This window comes from Podarcis filfolensis, assembly GCF_964270895.1.
Source record: "Podarcis filfolensis genome assembly, chromosome: 7".
Classification (NCBI taxonomy): Eukaryota; Metazoa; Chordata; class Lepidosauria; order Squamata; family Lacertidae; genus Podarcis; species Podarcis filfolensis.
Genome location: NC_139603.1, coordinates 81882270 through 81902118, shown reverse-complemented (window position 1 = coordinate 81902118; position 19849 = coordinate 81882270). Strand labels below are relative to the sequence as shown.

The window sequence follows — 19849 nt, the reverse complement described above, 5'->3', positions numbered from 1 at the left end:
CCAATAGCATGAGATAACCAACTTTTATGTGTTCCGAGGGCATAGCATTATGTGAATCGTGCATGGTATAGTGAAATACAGTACTGGGATGTTCATTTCAACTGCTCTGAGAGGTGCTGCTAACCTACAGGAAGAGTACAAATGCACACTCCTGCAAGGTGCACCATGTGCCAATGGTTAATCTAGATACCTTTTTTATTCCTTTCTATTGGCAGTAGGCAGCTATCCAGGGCACCCTGCATGCCTCCAGTTCCCACTGTTAGGGAACTATGAGTGCAAGCAGAGTGACAGTGAAAAACTCTGGGCTTCTTGTACTTTTTTTTGGGGGGGGGTGGAGGATAGCAACCACTCTGTGTTGCTTCTCAGCGACCAAACCAAATTAACAACAAAAAAGATCTTGACTTGAATAATTTCATGGGTTTCCTTTTTTCAGATTAACTGTTAAAATGGGAAAAGAAGTTAATAACCCACCTTAATTTATGTTATATTTTCCAGGAAACAGACCCATCTTTATGTGCAAGCTCTGTAACTTATTTTCCCCGAACCAGTCACAACTGCTGTCTCATGTCTCCGAGAAGCATTCCGAAGAAGGGATTAAGGTGGATGACATCGTTATTCCTCTCAGACCTCTTACGACGCCAGCAAATCTAAATAAAAATGGAGAAGGTACGGCCAGAAGTGGGCAAGGATGCAAATAATTATTACCCCTGTTCTTTGTGTTATGTTAAATTTATAAAATTGCTTCAGCCTCAGAAACGACCAGATCCTCTGCTTAATTCATGACAGCAGGAAAGTCTTTTGCTTAATTCATGAACGCTTCCAACTGCAGTGATTAAATGTCTCTGCATAAGGCATGGAAAGCTTTGATGGTTTCATGAGTCTGCCAGAGGATTTGTTTGTTTCATGAATTATAATATTTGCTTAATGTCTGCAACTTCATATGTTGAGCTGTCCCCCTTCCTTTTCGTAAAAGAAAAGAAGCCTTAATGAAGCAACTTCACTCAGCTTTGTGTGCGTATGTGCATGAAACGTCACACAGCTGCACTAACTGTTCCGCACCCCTGTTCACGAACAAGCACATCCCCCAATCCATTACCTTTCATTCACATTCATCCCACAATCCCTCAACACTCCATTATCCTGCTTTCTCTCCCCATCCCAGGACTTTCCTTTTCCTGCCACCTCTTCCCTTCCCTTCCTTGGTGGCCCAGCCACAGAATATGTCCTTCCGGATGATGCTGCAGATGCCACACTCCTTGCTGGAGACTACAAGCTCTCTGCCACCTGATCACCTCTCCTTGTTCCCTTCATAGTTGCGGCTGAATCATCCTCCCATACACCTTGCAGCAATCATGGCATCACAACCACGAAGAGATCGGGTGGTTGGGAGGCCAGATGCTGTGGTTTGGGCATCTTTCCAGAGGATGCTCTAGCTCAGTGATGGCCAAACTTGGCCCTCCAGCTTTTTTTGGAACTATAATTCCCATCATCCCTGACCACTCGTCCTGTTAGCTAGGGATGATGGGAGTTGTAGTCCAAAAACAGCTGGAGGGCCAAGTTTGGCCATTGGTGCGTTTGTACTCCATGGCTGAGTGTCACACATGAACCTGCCTGCCTGCCTGCTGGCCAGTTATACTGGTAGCTGGATTGCTGAATGCCAAGTGAAGCAAGAGAAGGAATGGGAGGCTACCTTCTGCAGGTCTAGAATTGTTTTTGTGTGTCCAGATGAGAAGTCGGTGTCTCCAGACAAGACTTCAGCCCCCATAATGTGGGTGCCATTATATCTGCTGCAAGGCTGCCATTACAGGGGAAAAAACCAAACTTCCATCTGGCAAGGAGACAGCACTGCAGCTGTAACGTGTAGCATGGCTCACAATGTGGCATGATGTCCTCCTGTGAACGTCACCACTAGAAATAAACGGCAGCGACGTGGAGGCTTTCTTTGTGATGGTAGCTATCACATTCAAGTGGCAGGAGTTGTGGCCATGGCTCATTTACTTGATAACCGACACATCTTTTTGAAAGCTGAACGTGCCCAACTTTGTGCCTAACTACCAATGAGAGGGAAAATTCAGGCTTTTCTTTGGAAAGCCACCAATGCAACAAAAAATAAATAAAACTGCAGTCATCTGACGAGCTGATTGCCTGGATGTTATGGTGGTATTTGCAAAAAAAATAATAAAAAATCTCTCCCCGTGATTCATTTCAGATAATTGCTCTCTTTTATGCAAATACAGAACAAGGACTACTCATAATTTATAATGGAAAATTAACACTGGGGCTATTAAGCAATTTTTAAAAAAAATAAAAATAAAAAAACCATGCAGCAAAGGTTGAACAACTTTGCTGATGACGACGCCAACTCCACCACCGAAATAGGGTGACAATTTCAACTTCTCATTTTTGAGAACAACATTGCCCCCGATGATAAAGGATTTCAGGCTTGAAGTCATTATGAAGGCTTCCTAAGCCCAGTTTGGCAACTGGATTTTACAAAAGTTACCAGCTAAGCCATCTGTGGCCTAGAAAAAGAGGGAAGGATCCACATTTGCAAAGCTGTTCTGTTCAGTCGTCCAGAGGCAGTTCTTTCTTGGCACAGACAATCTGGGTTTTTTTGTTCTTTACACACCTGCATTATTGTATAAATGATATCAAGGCTCAGGGGTCAGTGTACTGGAAGAAGCATCTGTTATTGCTTATTGTTGATTTTGGGTGATATCCAATGTTACTCAGACTCGGAGCCAACCCATTTAGCTTAATTTCTGTTATTTCAGTGGTTGGACCCTCGGTGTGACTAACAATGGATATCACCCTTTAATTATTTTATATTGCATTTTTTTATATTGTCTTGTTTATAAGTCAACCAGGATGGCTATAATAAATTAAATTAATAAATTAGAAATACCTTCCAGCACATATCTAGGACTTGATGTATAGATTAAATTCAGTTCTGTTGCTCACTGAATTAGCTGGCTATTTGTTCACATATGTGGTAATTGCATATATGGTAATAACAGTACGGACGATAATATTTCTAATTTTGTTACCCTTTTCAGGCATTCTTTTTTAAAGGGAGTGGTGTCCATCTTCTGACCCCCACACATTCATTTGGGGTTTACAAGACATGTAGGCTCTGTTCTGCTCTCCAGTGAACATCCAACAGATAGAGATTGAGCGACCCCTCCATGTCTTGGATTATTTCACTTGAGTTGTGATCTCCCTGTATGCCAAAAGCCATTGTGTGATGGGCCAATCGTTTACTGCTTGAAAATCTTACCTTCAAGTGGTGATGCAAACTTGCTTCCACAGTGTATAATTTGTTATATGATGGAAGGTAAAGAGCATGTGTAGTTTTTGCTATGGAATTTTAATGTGTCGTCTTGAGCTACCTCCTCACCCATGGCGGGGAAATAATCTCCAGATCTTTCTGTGTGTTTTGTGAAGTCCTGCTGCTCGGGGTATCAAGACTTTGTGCGACTGTCATTCATTAGAGTTACTGTTTTTGAAGCACTCAAAACTATCAAGGATTCTGCGAAGATAAAATCAGCAGGCTTGCAATCTATTCCTAGATGCAAATCAGCTAGCTAAATGTTACACCTACGACCACCGTCTGATAAGAGTGATTTTGTGTTGTTGTGTTTGTTTTTTTAATTTTTTAAATGGCAACTTTGCTTTTCCTTTTGTGTATATGTGAATAGCGGCACAGCTTGTTATGACTATACCCGGTAGGTCCATTCCCTGTCCCCCCCCCCCGACACTTTCCCCTATGTATTCTGAATCTATACCAAATAATTAATGAAGCTCAGTGCTCTAAAAATCCAAGCACATGTCAGGCACATCCCAAGGGAATAATGAAAATGTAGGGGTTTTTTTCCCAGTACGGTAGCCACGGTTTTGCTCTTCTGCAGCAACAGCATTTAATCCTCCCCCCCCCCCTTTCCCCAATGCATTCCTGTTAGAGAATTTACAAAATTACATAATTATTAGATGGCACTTGGATGAAAAATGTGCATTGGAGAAAGAACAGTATAAAGAATTTTCTCTTGACATAGTTTATTTCTCAATTTCTTTTTGAAATGTCATCTCTCTGGATATTAGTCTAGGCAGAATGTGTTTTCTTCACTTATGCACGGCTTTGAGTGGCATTTGCTGGCCTCCCGAAGTCTAGATGGCAAAAGAGCCGGTTCTCCCCAGCAGACAGGCAGATTAGATGAGGGCCGGGCTTGCTCTTTTCCTATACTAGGAATGGGGAGGCTGAGGCCCTGGGGTCCAATGTGGCCCTCCAGACCTTTCTGCTTGGACCTTGGAACTGTCCCCAGGCCGCACACCCCCAATGGTCTTGCTTTGAACCTGTCCCTCCCCCCCAAAAAAATCTGGCTGGAATGTGCCTGTGAACTGCTAATGCCCCTTGACTGGGTGGAGAAGAGAGAGAAGGGGGGTTGGGATATGTGTAGAAACAAATACACAGGGAGATTTTTGACTTTGGCCTTGCTGACCACTGGCATGTGACCTTCAAAAGGTGCCCAGAAAGGATTTCGGCTGTCGGACTTTCAGGGTTTATGCACCCCTGCCCTAGAAACCTACATCTTCACACCTCAAATGGAAAATGAGGGGACAGAGTTAAATGGGCTGAACAAAAGCAGCAAACTCTGGGGGGAAATATTAATCCCACCATGGACAATCAAGGCAAGGCCTCCGTTTGGAGACTTGCTTCCCGCTATGAGACCCAAAAATAACTGCTTAGAGAAATCCAGACCCAAAAACAAATGCTTAGTTTTTAATGTGCACAGCTTTAGAATCGGAAGTTTCCAGAGAGCTCCTTGTCTTAATATTTTTCTCTCAAGGGCTGTCACGTGGAAGAGGGAACAAGCTTGTTTTCTCCTGTTCTGGAGAGTTGGACTCGAGCCATTGGCTTCCAGTTATAAGAAATTAGGTTCTGACTAAGCATCAGGATGAACTTTCTGACCGCAAGAGCTGTTCGACAGTGGCACTGTCTCCCTCGGAAGGTGGAGGACTCTCCTTCCTTGGAGATTTTTAAGCAGAGGCTGAATGGCCATCTGACATGGATGCTTCAGCTGAGATTCCTGATGACCCTTGGACTAGATAACCCTTGGGTCTCTTCCAACTCGAAGATTATATGAATCTATGACTCTAGGGCTCATTGGTACTCCAGTCTTAGCTCCCCTACTTTCTTGCAAAGCTGCACCTCCTGCACATAAATGCAATATCACAAGGAAGAAACATGGTATCTTGGCTGCCACTAGAAGCAGCAAGTGCTTGGGACACAGGGCAGCCCTTTGGGGTATAATCTTGGGACTTGGGCTGGCCGACCACATAATCCAACCACCAAACCTGTAGTACAGGCTTCCTCAAACTCGGCCCTTCAGATGTTTTTTAGACTACAATTCCCATCATCCCTGGCCACGGGTCCTGCTAGCTAGGGGTCATGGGAGTTGTAGGCCAAAAAACTTCTGGAGGGCTGAGTTTGAGGAAGCCTGAAATGTTAAGTCTTAGGATACTCAAATGCAGGAACAGCCTTGAGGTTAGGCACTCTTTCCGAGCACAATTCAAAGTGTTGGTGCTGACCTTTAAAGCCCTAAACGGCCTCGGTCCAGTATACCTGAAGGAGCGCCTCCACCTCCATCGTTCTGCCCGGACACTGAGGTCCAGCGCCGAGGGCCTTCTGGCGGTTCCCTCGCTGCAAGAAGCCAAGTTACAGGGAGCCAGGCAGAGGGCCTTCTCGGTAGTGGCGCCCGCCCTGTGGAACACCCTCCCACCAGATGTCAAAGAGAAAAATAACTACCAAACTTTTAGAAGACATCTAAAGGCAGCCCTGTTTAGGGAAGCTTTTAATGTTTAATAGGTTATTGTATTTTAGTGTTTTGTTGGAAGCCACCCAGAGTGGCTGGGGGGACCCAGCCAGATGGGCGGGGTATAAATAATAAATTATTATTATTACTCTTGGAACGAACTCGCCCATTACCAGTTGAAAGAACAGCGTAGGTGCTCATTAAGAGCCATGCACAGCTGCTTGACAACTTCTTAACATTCCTCCCAACAGAGCTCCTCGTAGTGAAGAGGAAAAGAGGCAGGCCGAAAGGATCGACCAAGAAATTTTACGCTGATGAAGAACTGGCAGAAAGCAGCAACTGCGCTCCAAGCGAGGCTGCTCCAGTGGGACCCGAGGAAGGAGGGGAGTTGGCGGAAGTTCCGCCAGGCAACCTGGAATGCCGGAAGTGCAACCGGAAATTCTCCAATTCCCGGCAGCTGCGGAAGCATATCTGCATTATCGTCAAACCCGAAGATTTGGAGGAGGAAGGTGATGCAGGTAGATGAGCTTTCTCTTGTGTTTTTCTGAAGGCATGTGCTGTGATCCACAGAAGAACAATACGTCTGCACGTGGGGAAAGCCGACATACACAAAGTTGGTGTTTTCGTTTGCTAAGTCTACCGTTGTGGCTCCTGTTGCCAGCCAGGCAAGCTGCTGTTGAATGTTAAGGATCATTTAGGATTGATTGGGCCTCTGGGCAAATTCAGGAGAACCATGGTCTTACACAGTTTGGCCCTGTGGCTTCACAGCTTGACAACTATAGGGAGGTATTGGAAGGTTACAGAAAGGAGCCTTAACACTCAAACTGTATTGGATGGATGCCTTTGAAACACTTAGGCAGGGCATACTCCTGGGTTCAAAGCAGAGTTAGAAGCTCAGATATAGAAGCTAGGCACCAAATTGCTCCTTAAACCAGGGTTACAGTCGCCATTTGGGAGCCAGACAGCTCAAAAGTTGTATTCTTCAAATTTTTGGTTCCTGAAATTCATTCGGATTGTGCAGATAAAAATATAACTGATAGAATTCTACAGGATGGGGCATCCTCAGGCATGCGCCTCCAGGCCAGGCACTATCAGTTTGTTGCAAGAGGCCGATAGCCACGTGCAAAATGCACCTGGTGAATTTTTGTTCAAAGTAGGTACGTCACACCATTTATGTAGGTGATTTCTTGTAATTGTGGGCTGGTTTCATTTTTAGTTAAGCACCCACGTTGACTTTGTACTTGCAAGATAATTTTGAGTATATATGGAAATTTCCCACTAAAGTTGGTTGCCTATGTTGCTTTCCCCAGAGATTAATTTATAGGTAGCATTGGGTAGTATCTGGTGCTGTGGGATCTAAATAAAGCTGGCAGGACTTGAAAGGAGCTTTTTTGGGGGGGGTAATGTTCTTTGTTTTCTGTTTTATTTTATTGCTTAAGGAAGCCGTCTGGTTGCCTCATTTGTGACATGTGTCCCTTGTCTCCTCCACATGTTATTTTCAGCAGTAATATTATACTACTCTAGCATAATTGGGATTAGTAAATGCTTTTAAATGTGATCTTTATGTACATTACTGAAACTCGCTGTCCTTGACCCCAGAAGCTCATTAAAACCATAAAATGTGAACTTGATAACAGTTTCTTACATAGACTACTCATGGTTTTTCCAGCTGAAATTGGTTTCTGCTTTTATAGAAGAAAACAACTTTTCTGTCTGCAGGTGATGAGAAAAATAAACCAGTCCATGTCATGCAGGAAATTAATTCTTGCCACTGCCCAATGCCTGCTTTTTGATACTGACATAAAATACGGCCTAGCTTGGGATAGCCAATGGGTTGGCCTCCAGATGTTGGACTACAACCCCCATCATCTCTGACTGCTGGCCATGCTGGCTGATGGGAGTTGTAGTCCATCAACATCTGGAGGCCAACCCATTGGCTATCCATGCACTGGATCTTTTGGGCAATGCCCATGGGGCATTTTCCAAGCCGTGAGATGTTGGTTTGATTGTATTAGGTTGTTAACATTCTGCCTACCAACCTTTTAAAGGCTTCAGATGGTGAGACAGTATCTTCCCAAACTCAGCTAGAAAGGCCCACTGGGAACTGTCAAGAACTCTGGCTTTCCATGCCTCACCCTACCCCGACCTGACCCAGAAGAGGCTCTCGTTTTCATTGCCAGTTTCCCTGAGAGGGCTTCAGATTCCAACAGAACAGTGACTCTCCAGCTCAGGAAGCGGAATAGAACTCCCTTGTAGATACCTATCTAAAGCAACCCATATTATCTGGTTCCAGGACTTGAAAAATGGTTGGTTGTCTTACCAGGGTGAAGTTTAAAACCAACAGCTGTGTCCTGGGTGCCCAGTTTATTATGCCCACTTGGCGAGGAATTAGATCAAATGGCCCACGTAACACCAAGCCACTTCGGTCATCATTGCACACCTGGTTCAAATGTTACAAAAATAATTGTTCCCTCTCCATTTATATATATATTGCAAAAATGGCAACTGTCCTGCAGGGGAGTGGTAGTAAAGATTTTAAACAAAACGAAACCCCAAACGCTCCAATGAAGAGCAAGTTCAAAGTGTGCCAATTAAAGGACCAAAACATGTACTGCAGATTCACCAGGGAGCCCCCTCCAATTACGAATGCACGACACACGGCGGAGGAGCCAATTAGGGACGCTGAACAGAAAATATTGATGGCTTGAACAGTCTAGCTCGAAATGCTGTTGAACATACTGATTCATATGTCATTGACAGCCGCCTACCTCAACAGTAGAGACGTGAACATCCCGTAAATGGGAGTCTAAATTCAGATGCAGCATAGCATTAAATTACTTGTGCATGCCACACTGGGATTTAAATCGCATAGATCTGGATACAGGAGGTCAGTTTATTAGTTTGCCAAATCAAAGTGCCAGCTGTTCAAACTGATTGCTTAATGTTCCTTAGGAATGCAGAGCCAGAGTAAAGACTATTCATCTCAATCAGGCTGTTGCGAGGGGGAGGGGGAAAAATTCTCAAAAAACCTCCCCACATTTGTTTTAGTCATTCTAAGTCGAATGGGCTTGCCGTTCACCCCCAAACAGCTTGTAAATATAGATGGAAGGCAGAGGAGGAGAAAGCAAAAAGTCCAGATTGTGAGGAACTGGGCAATGCACCCACTAACAGGGCTTTTGTGGGGCTCCTTCCCCTGCATCTGTCATCTGGTAGGGTTGCTCAACAACTTTGGCCAAAAACGTCTTTTTTATTGTTGTTGTTGTTTAGTTGTTTAGTCATGTCCGACTCTTCGTGACCCCATGGACCAGAGCACTCCAGGCACTCCTGTCTTCCACTGCCTCTCGCAGTTTGGTCAAACTCATGCTGGTAGCTTCAAGAACACGATCCAACCATCTCGTCCTCTGTAGTCCCCTTCTCCTTGTGCCCTCCATCTTCCCCAACATCAGGGTCTTTTCCAGGGAGTCTTCTCTTCTCCTGAGGTGGCCAAAGTATTGGAGCCTCAGCTTCAGGATCTGTCCTCCCAGTGAGCACTCAGGGCTGATTTCCTTCAGAATGGATAGATTTGATCTTCTTGCAGTCCATGGGACTCTCAAGAGTCTCCTCCGGCACCATAATTCAAAAGCATCAATTCTTTGTCATTTTTATTATGGCAACCCTATCATCTGGCCATCATAAACTGTACCCAGTACCCTCATCTTTGCTCACGGTATCGTTCACACTCTCCAACGGTAGTGAAGTTCTACTTCCTCCGCATAGTGTTACGTGTGTTAACCCCATTTCAAATGCCATTTCCCACCTTTGCAAGTAACTCACTGTGCCCATTCAGTTCTTGCACTGTAGGCCCCCCACTCTCCTGCATCTCAGGCTTCGACAGCAAAGCTTTCTGAGGTCACAAAATTGTTCCCCTCCTGCTTCCTGATTTTCGCATTTTAGATCTCCCCTTACCCCCATGTCAAAGTGCACGAGGGACAGTAGCAAACATTTTGCAGGCTGGTTTCTTTTACAAGAACAGAGTGGAACACCCAGGGAAGCCGCTGAGGGTGAAACTTTGCCGCGCAAGATGAGAATCCACATGTTCCTCCTTTTACCTTCTTTCCGATGTTTGCTCTTTAGGTAATGATTCTGACGTTGACCTTGACAGGAGGGAAGATGAGCGAGAACGAACACCGAAGAGGCAACGGCTTCAGAGAACCGAGAAGAGCCTTTCAGCGAAGGACGCAGATCAGCTCTCGGGAGCTAAGAATCCTATTATAAGTGTAGTTCTGACAGCCCACGAAGCAATTCCAGGTAACTGTTAACTGTTCTCTCCTAGAAACTTTTACTTCAGGAAGCCATTAAAATAAAATGAACGTCTCCAAACATTTGCAATCTGAAGCAGACCTCATCATTCCCTTTATCTCATCATTAAGATTCACACCCCCCCATGTAGCTCTTAAATTGTAGGCATCTGCATTGCTGCAATTGCAGTTCAGAATCTTGAGAATCTCTAATTTCATTTCATTTTATTTTTCTTTCGGTTATCAAGATTGCAGAGGGAGACAAATATTGAAGACGTGGCAGAGTAGGTGATTCACATCATGATTTCAATCAGCAAGGGGGAAAAACTGGTTTAAAATTATTGATTTCAATCAAGTTTCCTGTTGATACTTTATATGTTTCCTAAACAGTGGTGCAAATTTGACCATTTCCTTTGGCCCCTTGTCTTAAGGTATTAGCTTACATAAATATTTACAGTTTCTTTCTTTTTTTGCTTAAGGATATGTACTATTATTGCATGCTGCCATTTCTCTAAGGAGCTCCAGAGCTGTGTGTGGGTTTTTCACAATGTGTCTGCTTGCAAAAGTGCACACACACTTTTTGTTAACAATGTGTAGCAGCAGAACTCAGCAGTCTGCAAAGATTTTACAAGCTGACATCTCATTTCAATCCTGAATCAAGCACAGTCTTAAACTCTGACCAAAAGTCTTTTGGGAAGTAGAAGGGGACAGGGAGAAAGGCCAGCACATCACCTGCTCTTTTCTCCTGCAACACAAGACACCATTAGGCTTTTGAGATGTAGATAAACAAGTTCTTTCCTCCCCTTGTTTTGTACAGCGCTGGATTTCAAGCTGTTGTTCTGATGTTAGATGTTCCAGAACAGTGGAAGCTGGAGATTTTTGCAGGTTTTGTCATGCACAGATCATTGCCTCTCTCTCTCTCTTTCTTTCTAACCCACATTGATTTCGCTGATGCATCTATAGCAGTGGTTTTCAACCAGTGTGCTGTGGCACCCTGGGGTGCCTTGAATGATGGTCAGGGGTTCTGTGGGCAACACTGACCTCTGTCCCTCTTTCCTTCCCTCCCTTCATCTGATGCCCTCTTGCACCTCTGCCTCCCAAAGAGATCTGTCCTGAGAGATCTGCATTGGCTCCCAGTACATTTCCGAGCACAATTCAAAGTGTTGGTGCTGACCTTTAAAGCCCTAAACGGCCTCAGTCCTGTATACCTGAAGGAGCGTCTCCGCCCCCATCGTTCAGCCCGGACACTGAGATCCAGCGCCAAGGGCCTTCTGGTGGTTCCCTCATTGCGAGAAGTGAGGTTACAGGGAACCAGACAGAGGGCCTTCTTGGTAGTGGCACCCGCCCTGTGGAACGCCCTCCCTTCAGATGTGAAGGAAATAAGCAGCTATCTTATCTTTAAAAGACATCTGAAGGCAGCCCTGTTTAGGGAAGTTTTTAGTATTTAATGCTGTATTGTTTTAACACTTGACTGGGAGCTGCCCAGAGTGCCTGGGAACACTCAGCCAGATGGGCGGGGTATAAATAAATTAATATTATTATTATTATTATTGCACAGCTATTGTTGCAGCAGCCCTGGCTACAAGCTCCCCAGGCGGATGGTGTCTCCAGGGCTGTTCAGAGGGTGCTTCCCAGGCCCCTGTGGGGCAGTGTGAGGAGGCACCTCTCTTTGAGGCAGGGGGACGGAAAGCTCAGAGAACAGGGGCGGCAGGAGCAGCTGCCCAGAAAACTCCCAAGCAGAGGGGAGAAGAGAGGAACCCTCCACAAGGGAGGGTGTTTAAATAGGGTGAGGGGCTGCTGACTCTGCAGGCAAGGGGTGACATAACTGGGCTCCTGAGCCCCACAGGGGGGGTCGTAGAAAGAAAGTAGTTGGTCAAGGGAGCTGGGGACCCAAAAAAGGTTGAAAACGTCTGATCTATGGAGATGTTTAGGGCACTGTAACTTTTTTCATTCCACAAACCCATAAAGACATTACTTAAATAACGCAAAATTTCACCAGAGAGTTTCACCAGACAGAAAAAGAGAGATTTATTTCATAAGGTTTGCAGCTGGCATATATAAGATAAACTCATGCATTTCCCCTGCCCGCTTTGACTACAGTAGATCATCTGAAATGCAGGTTCACATTATTTAAGCTGCAGGGATTTTGTTATGCCTTAACACTCGGTGTCAACCTTTCATCTGAGCTGAATACACTTCACAATTGCCCCTTTCTTCTTCAGATGTTCTGTAATAAAATCCTGATAGAAGATGCCATGTAAGCTTTCGATCCTCCTGGAAGAACAGTGGGAGGAAAGACAGAGCATTAGTAGCCTCTCTTTTCTGGGGTATTGAGAAGGGTGTCCTGAAATGCTTGCATAACTTTTATATTAGCTGCTCAATCCGCTCGTTTTTCAGTGACACTCAGTATCATGTTGAGAGGCATTCTTCACCTTTTTGGCATGAGACTTGGGCCAAATTCTTTTCATCAGATCTGACTGATTGCAATTTTCTAGTCGGAAGAGGTCAGACGCACAAACAGAGCAATCCAGTATTCCTATTATGCTGGACCAGGGATAGTTTGCTGCTACTCCAGCAGAGTGGCTGCAACATCCAACGTGTGCTCAGTCATGGAGCGAAGCAGAAAAAACTCACAAGTAGAAAGCATGAAAAACAGTGTAAAAATTACTGATGGATCCACAGCACCCCTGGAAATACTGTACAACTATTATGCGCCAAGCTGGGACCGTACTGGTCACGATGCCCAAATACTGCATTTATACAGAGGGAGCCATAAAACCCACGCTGCAGACATCACAAGAGTAGGGAAATGCAAAGTTAGGGACTCTGCTCTTATCTGAGGCTAAACCTTGACAGGAGGAAGAAAGGAATAAAGAAGCATTTTGCTTTTCCCAGCTGCTGCAGCAGTTTTAAGGACAAATATGAGCACAATAATTCCTTGCTAATATTTTCCTGCTTTTGAACATAGACCAGGTGATTATACATAATATTCAACAGGCAGTATTTCTGTTTGGTGTATGTTCTTAGTATTTATCCTAGTCTTCCCTAACCCAGTGCCCTCTGGGTGTTGCTGGACTACAACTCCCATCAACCCTGACCATCAGTCATACTGACTGGGGCGGTTAGGAGTTGAGGCCCAAATATCTGGAGTTGTGACCCAGAACATTTGGGGAAGCCTGCCTTATTCTATTGTGAATGTGCATGCATGCACGAGCGCGCACACACGCGCACACACACACAAAATCTCAGTGTGCAGGTGATTGATTTTTTATTTATTTTTACTGAATTTTGTGTGTTTATTTTGCTTGCAGGAGCTACAATAATAGTTCCAGTCGAGGCTGCTGCTACTCCTGAAACGGAACAGCCAGCAAACCCAGAGACAGTACCGCCAGACTCCTCTCAGCGAAGGGGCTACCAGGAATATGCCATTCAGCAAACCCCTTACGAGCAACCGATGAAATCAAGCAGGTAACTTCCATTTTCAAAACAAGTTCTGCTTCACTCCCTGCAGAAACACTGCATAACCTTAAAGCGACCAAAGGGAACCAACCAGCTGAAGCCAGGCTTCCAGAAAGATGATCCTGGAGGGTATAGAAATTTAATTAACACATAAATATTGTTGATTTCATTACCCAGTGTAAGTAAGTTTTTTTAAAAAATGCATCCAGTGGAATTTGCTGCTTGCCTCGTATTGGTCACGGGGTCCACGAGGCATAGTTTTTCAGGTGATTAGCATGACTTAAGATTGTATGAGGACAGTATCTGGTGATGTAGCCTTACAGGTAGGGAACAAGGAAGAAATGGGAGGGAGGGAGGGAGGGAGCACAAGGCCAGAGGGGGAGTACAGGGCGCAAGTCAGTTGTAGGGTGCTTGGGCCAGATCCACCTGACTCAGGAAGGTTCATACGGGACTTCTGGCCAATCAGAATGGGGAGCCAATCAAGGGGGCAAAAACATCCCCAAGTGCAGCCCCTTCCTCAGGTTTCTGTGTTGTCTATGTCAGTTATGAGAACCTAGATCCATCTGGTAGACCAGATCCCTATCTTCCCTACACCCACAGACCCAAGTCTGCCAGTTGGGCTGGGCCACCAACCTGTCAATCACCTGATGTCATGATGACATCACACGAACCATTTTTGCCCACACACTTTGAAATCGACCTGTGCAGGCAAAGGGACAGCGCTGTGCAGGTCCTGACAGCCAGCTGCTGGTTCTGTGCATGAGACTTTGCAGGTGCCACTGATCGGCAGACCTCTTGTCATTCCAGCTGTGTTTTTACCTGCCTCACACTTGACAAGACAGGTGGGCATGGCTTGGTCAGAACAGCCTCATTGGCCAAATGGGGAGACCTGGCGAGTCAAATTAGAGCTGGATGTTCCCTACTTCTGGTCTATGAGTATCTCTTCCATGTCAGGACCTTCTAAAGCCCCATATTCTAAGATATAATTACGATAGAGTGCTTGATATTTATTGTATTTTTGCTCTTTTCCCCCTTTTTTCTCTCCTCTTTCTGGTATTTTTTCTTATCTCTCTTCCTTAGATTAGTTTGGTTTTTCTTGCATTTCATGCTGAAAACATTGAATAAAAATTGATTAATAAAATACAATAAATTCCCACAATCTAATCTGGCAGAGAGATTTGTTGAGAAATGTGCCCCCTCCTCTCCACTGGTGACATGGGGCTGTCCAGAACTGAGGACGCACTTTTAAGATACAGATTCTAGGGTTGTCAAGAGTTTGTTTAATACCTCCAAGTTAGAAAAGAAATAAACGTTGAGCTCAACCTGAAAGTGGCTGGCAGCCCTCTTGTTGGCTAGCTAGTTACTGAACAGCAGCAAAAGGCATTTCTACCAACTTATTTCTTGGAATTGGCAAAGTACCAGGTTGGGGGATCAAGTAAAACTGGGAGAAAAGTTGTCTCCTCCCCTTTCTGACCAACAGGAAGCATAGAAGGGCAGAGATAGCAGAAACAGTCATCCACTCAGCCCCAACCAACCTGGTCTTGAAAGTTGGCCGACGTTTGCATGCCTGCCTTAGCGGCGTAAGCGATTTGTGTCTCAATCCCGTTTCTCTTTAGGTTGGGCGCAACCCAGCTGAAGATCTTCACCTGCGAATACTGCAACAAGGTGTTCAAGTTCAAGCACTCCCTCCAGGCCCACCTGAGGATCCACACCAACGAGAAGCCTTACAAGTGCTCGTTCTGCAGCTACGCCAGCGCCATCAAGGCCAACCTGAACGTCCACCTGCGGAAGCACACGGGGGAGAAGTTCGGCTGCGACTACTGCCCGTTCACCTGCCTGAGCAAAGGCCACCTCAAGGTGCACGTGGAGAGAGTCCACAAGAAGATCAAGCAGCACTGCCGCTTCTGCAAGAAGAAGTACTCGGACGTCAAGAACCTGATCAAGCATATCAAGGAAGCGCACGACTTGCAAGACAAGAAAGTGAAGGACGTCTTTGACGAGCTCCGGCTGATGACCCGCGAAGGGAAGAGGCAGCTGCTGTACGACTGCCACATCTGCGAGCGCAAGTTCAAGAACGAGCTGGACCGCGACAGGCACATGGTGGTCCACGGGGACGAGAGGCCCTTCGCCTGCGAGCTGTGCGGCCACGGAGCCACCAAGTACCAAGCGCTCGAGCTTCACGTCCGAAAGCACCCGTTCGTCTACGTCTGCAGCGAGTGTTCGAAGAAGTTCGTCAGCTCCATCAGGCTCCGCTCGCACATCAAGGAAGCGCATCGGGACTTGCAGGAGGCTTCCGTTTTTAACAGCTCCATCAACCAGAGCTTTTGCCTCCTGGAACCAGGAGGGGACATTCAGCAAGAAGCCCTTGGGGAGGAGTTGTCGCAGACCGCGGCTGAGCTCTCGCTTTTAAACTCGAAGGAGCTGTGTATACCGAAGAAGTCGGGCGAGTCAAATGCAGCGGAGGGAAGCCAGGATGAGGATCCTGGTGGCAGTTTGGAAACTTTCCCTGCTCCTCCTGTAGAATCTGATAGCTCTCCAGTTGCAAGCGGAACAGATTCGCAGTGCCAGCCTGCGGCAGAATCAGCCTCGCCAGATGCGCGCCCAATTAGCGCTTCGGATGACCTTCTACAGAAAAGTGCTCTTTCGGCTTTGGATGAAGCGAAGACCCTCCCTGGAAAGGATTTGTCTCCTGACCGTTCATTAAATTTGAAAGACGAAGTAATGCAGATTTCTGGAGATGGGAGCCCCAGTATAAACCAGAACGAGCAAGTTCTGCAGTGTGCTCCTGTCCCTGAAGAAAAGGGCCAAACCCTCAGTCTAGGCGCTCAGGAAGCTGACAAGTCAGCTGCTGAAAATGCAGACTCCCCCACGCCAATGTCCCATCCGGAATCCAACACCGCCATCAGCGAGAATTCAGATTCTTGCACATTGCCTTCAGAGAATCGGACCGGAGCTGCGGCCTTTATGCAGATCTTGGATAGTTTGCAAAAACGGCAGATGAACACCGCCTTGTGCGAGAAGATCAGGAAAGTCTATGGAGACTGGGAGTGTGAATACTGTGGTGAGGAGTATGCAGAGTCTGGGGGGTGGGGGAATAAAATATACAAGGGAATCCAGGCTTATGTACTTCCTGGCTCACGTAGTTTTGTGGAAAGCTTTGGTGGGGTTGTTGTTTTTTTACTTCCCGCCGAGAAAAACAAAACAAAAACCAAGTTCGCTTCTGTGTTAATAGATCAATAGTTGTGTGCACTCTGGAGGTGAAATGGGGCAGACTGTTCTCTTCCAGCAAGAGGAGCTATGTGCCAGGTGTAATAGCGAGGAAAGAGGCAGGCAGCAGAACTAGTGAGAGCAGTGAAGCTAAAAAGAGGTTTGACAAGCTGGAAAAGAGGATCTGGAACAGGTCAGAGCAGGAAGGATGAGGCAAGGCTATAAACTGCACACCTGAAAGGAGATTGCAGCACGGACAATCATTTTACAGAAAGAGAGATATGCAGTGGAATGGGCAAGAACCAGTCATGGTGGAAAGGGGCAGAGCAAGATTAAGAGCCAGTAAAACTATCTGAGTTTGGGGGGATTCACTGAGCACAACAGAGGAGCAGTGGATCTCAGGACCTCTCTCGTATTTATTTGCCGTATGCCAGTTTAGTGGCCTTTCCAACTTATGTCTTGACTAGCAGTAACTTATCAGGCAAAGAACTTCCCTCGCCCTGATACCTGTGCATTTTGATTTGACACCTTGGGTGTCTTCTTGTGGCGAACAGTTTAGGAAGCTGCTTAGGAAGTTGAGCCCTCAGCGAGTCTTATTGTGTACAGTGGTACCTCGGGTTACAGACGCTTCAGGTTACAGGCGCTTCAGGTTACAGACTCCGCTAACCCAGAAATAGTACCTTGGGTTAAGAACTTTGCTTCAGGATGAGAACAGAAATCGTGCAGCGGTGGTGCGGCGGCAGCAGGAGGCCCCATTAGCTAAAGTGGTGCTTCAGGTTAAGAACAGTTTCAGGTTAAGAATGGACCTCCAGAACGAATTAAGTTCTTAACCCGAGGTACCACTGTATTAAATTTATATACAGCTCTTCATCTGAAGATCTCAGGACAGTCCACATCAGGAAAACAACCAAATAGAACCACAAAGTACACAATGAAAATAAGAACATAAGCAAGGCAAGCCAAATAATCCCCTTTCCGCAATCTTGTGGGGTCAGGTTCACGTTCCTGGACCATAGTAAGCCTCAAGAGTGTGTTATGCTCAGATCCTCCGTGTAGGATTCCCATGGACATCTGGTAAGGTTCTGTGAGAACAAAGTGCTGGACTAGATGAGTCTTTGACCTGACCTTACTATGTTGAGACTTCACACATTCTCAGCACGTGTTGTTCCACTAAGCTGGATCAGCTTTATTATCCCTCCCACCCTGTCCTTCCTGTCATTGTTTGCCTGTTCGTACATATCTACATAAAGGTAGATTAGGTCCAGTTGTGGCCGACTCTGGGGTTGCAGCGCTTATCTTGCTTTATTGGCCGAGGAAGCTGGTGTACAGCTTCCGGATCATGTGGCCAGCATGACTAAGCTGCTTCTGGCGAACCAGAGCAGCGCATGGAAACACTGTTTACCCTCCCGCCAGAGCAGTACCTGTTTATCTACTTGCACTTTGACGTGCTTTCGAACTGCTAGGTTGGCAGGAGCAGGGACCGAGCAACGGGAGCTCACCCCATTGTGGGGATTCGAATCGCCGACCTTCTGATCAGCAAATCCTAGGCTCTGTGGTTTAACCCACAGCGCCACCCACGTCCCACATATCTACATACTCCATCTTATCTAGCAGAGGGCCTCTTCCACCCCCTTTCCCAATTCCCGCAGCTGCAGGCTGGAGTTTGCCCTCAACTCTTCCACATCTTGTGACAAGCCCACTGTGCAGCTTTTGCACACTAGCTCTTGCCTTCGTTCCTGAGGCAGCCAGACCCTGTTCCAACGTCCCCTGCCACAGCCGCTGCAGCAAATTTCAGTCTCCTCTTGTGCGCTTTCCTAGGCAGTACTCTAGGGTTGCCAGTTCTGCTAATAAAGTCTCCTGATTCAAATGCTTTCTGAAAATTGCGTTTCATAGGGACCGCATCCATTAAGAGCAATTCAATTAGTGAAATACCTTTCGGAAGGATTTTTCATCAGGGATGCAATTGGCAAAGGATCACACGTTAACTGTGCCCCATTGAGGTTGCTCTCTTTTAGGAAATAACAATTAAATGTGTGTCACGGGCAGTGTTCTGCCTACATTAACTGGATCAAAGGGAATTTTAGCATTTTTATTAAAAGGCGAAATCGTGGGCATGAAAGAGTATTGTTTACGCAGGTCCAGTGCAGGAAGTCCAGTCATATCAATCACTTTCCCCCCTGCTTGTGTTAGACTCAAGCCCCTACCAAGTCAAGGAGAGGCAGGCTAGATCCTGGGGGCAAGGGGAGGAAAGAGAGAATGCATTGAAAAAGCTTCCCTACTTCTTTATTATAGGATTCAGGTCTTATCACATGCCCTGCTTTGGCCTGTTGCTATTCAAATGACTTATTTGGTTGTACAAGACATGTGTCTGATGTTACCGGGTCTTTTATTTGGCTAGAGCAGGGGTCGGCAAGGTTTATCTTGCCTGTGCCAGATCGGTCTCACGGAGATCCCTCCGTGGGCTAGTTGGTGCATGCGCGTGAGCGTGCACGCCTGTAATTTTTGGCGTCTGCACGTGCGCAGACGTGATTTCCAGTGCTGCGGAAGTGAGTCCCCGCGCTGCACCGGTTTAGCACAGCACACGAGTGGGCAGCGCGGTTCGGCAGCGGCTTGTGGGCCAGTCAAACGACCTCTGCAGGCTGCTTCCAGCCCATGGACCTTAGGTTGCTGACCCCTGGGCTAGAGCTTGGTGGCCATGCATAGGCTACATCCCAGCTTGATGTTTCACTCACAATCCCTGGACAAGTGACATTGGCAAGTAGGAAGGGGCTATGCCAATATGTATGAAAAGAGAAATTCTCTACCTGTGGAGTAAACTGTAAGAGACACAGCTTAACACAGTGTCTTTATGTAATTTAATACAGATTCTCAAACCTTTATTGGCATATGTACAAGATTCCAGTAGCGTTCAATACAAAAAAGAAAAAAAACACTCATCAAAAAAAAACACCAAGCCCTGCATCTAACACTTAATTTAGTGTTGTACAGCATTCACAAATCCTTATTGCATGTTGCAGAAACCTGGCTACTATCTCTATCCCATCCCCATCCTGGGTAAACATAAGGAAGGCTACCTTGCTTTCGTCTGAATTCCAG

General features: G+C 46.1%; 1 protein-coding gene across 2 annotated transcripts in view; it reads left to right on the top strand.

The window, feature by feature from the left end:
- Positions 1–19849, top strand: part of ZFAT (zinc finger and AT-hook domain containing) — a 668318-nt gene that overhangs the window by 9759 nt on the left and 638710 nt on the right. For both annotated transcript variants that reach the window (XR_014549936.1, XM_083621866.1), the window contains exons 2-6: positions 496–666; positions 6062–6328; positions 9924–10097; positions 13399–13555; positions 15163–16607. Coding sequence is in view for 1 of the 2 variants with exons in the window: in XM_083621866.1 (XP_083477992.1) it covers positions 496–666; positions 6062–6328; positions 9924–10097; positions 13399–13555; positions 15163–16607 (2214 nt within the window). In the remaining variant the exon portion in view is untranslated. The remainder of the gene's footprint in view (positions 1–495; positions 667–6061; positions 6329–9923; positions 10098–13398; positions 13556–15162; positions 16608–19849) is intronic.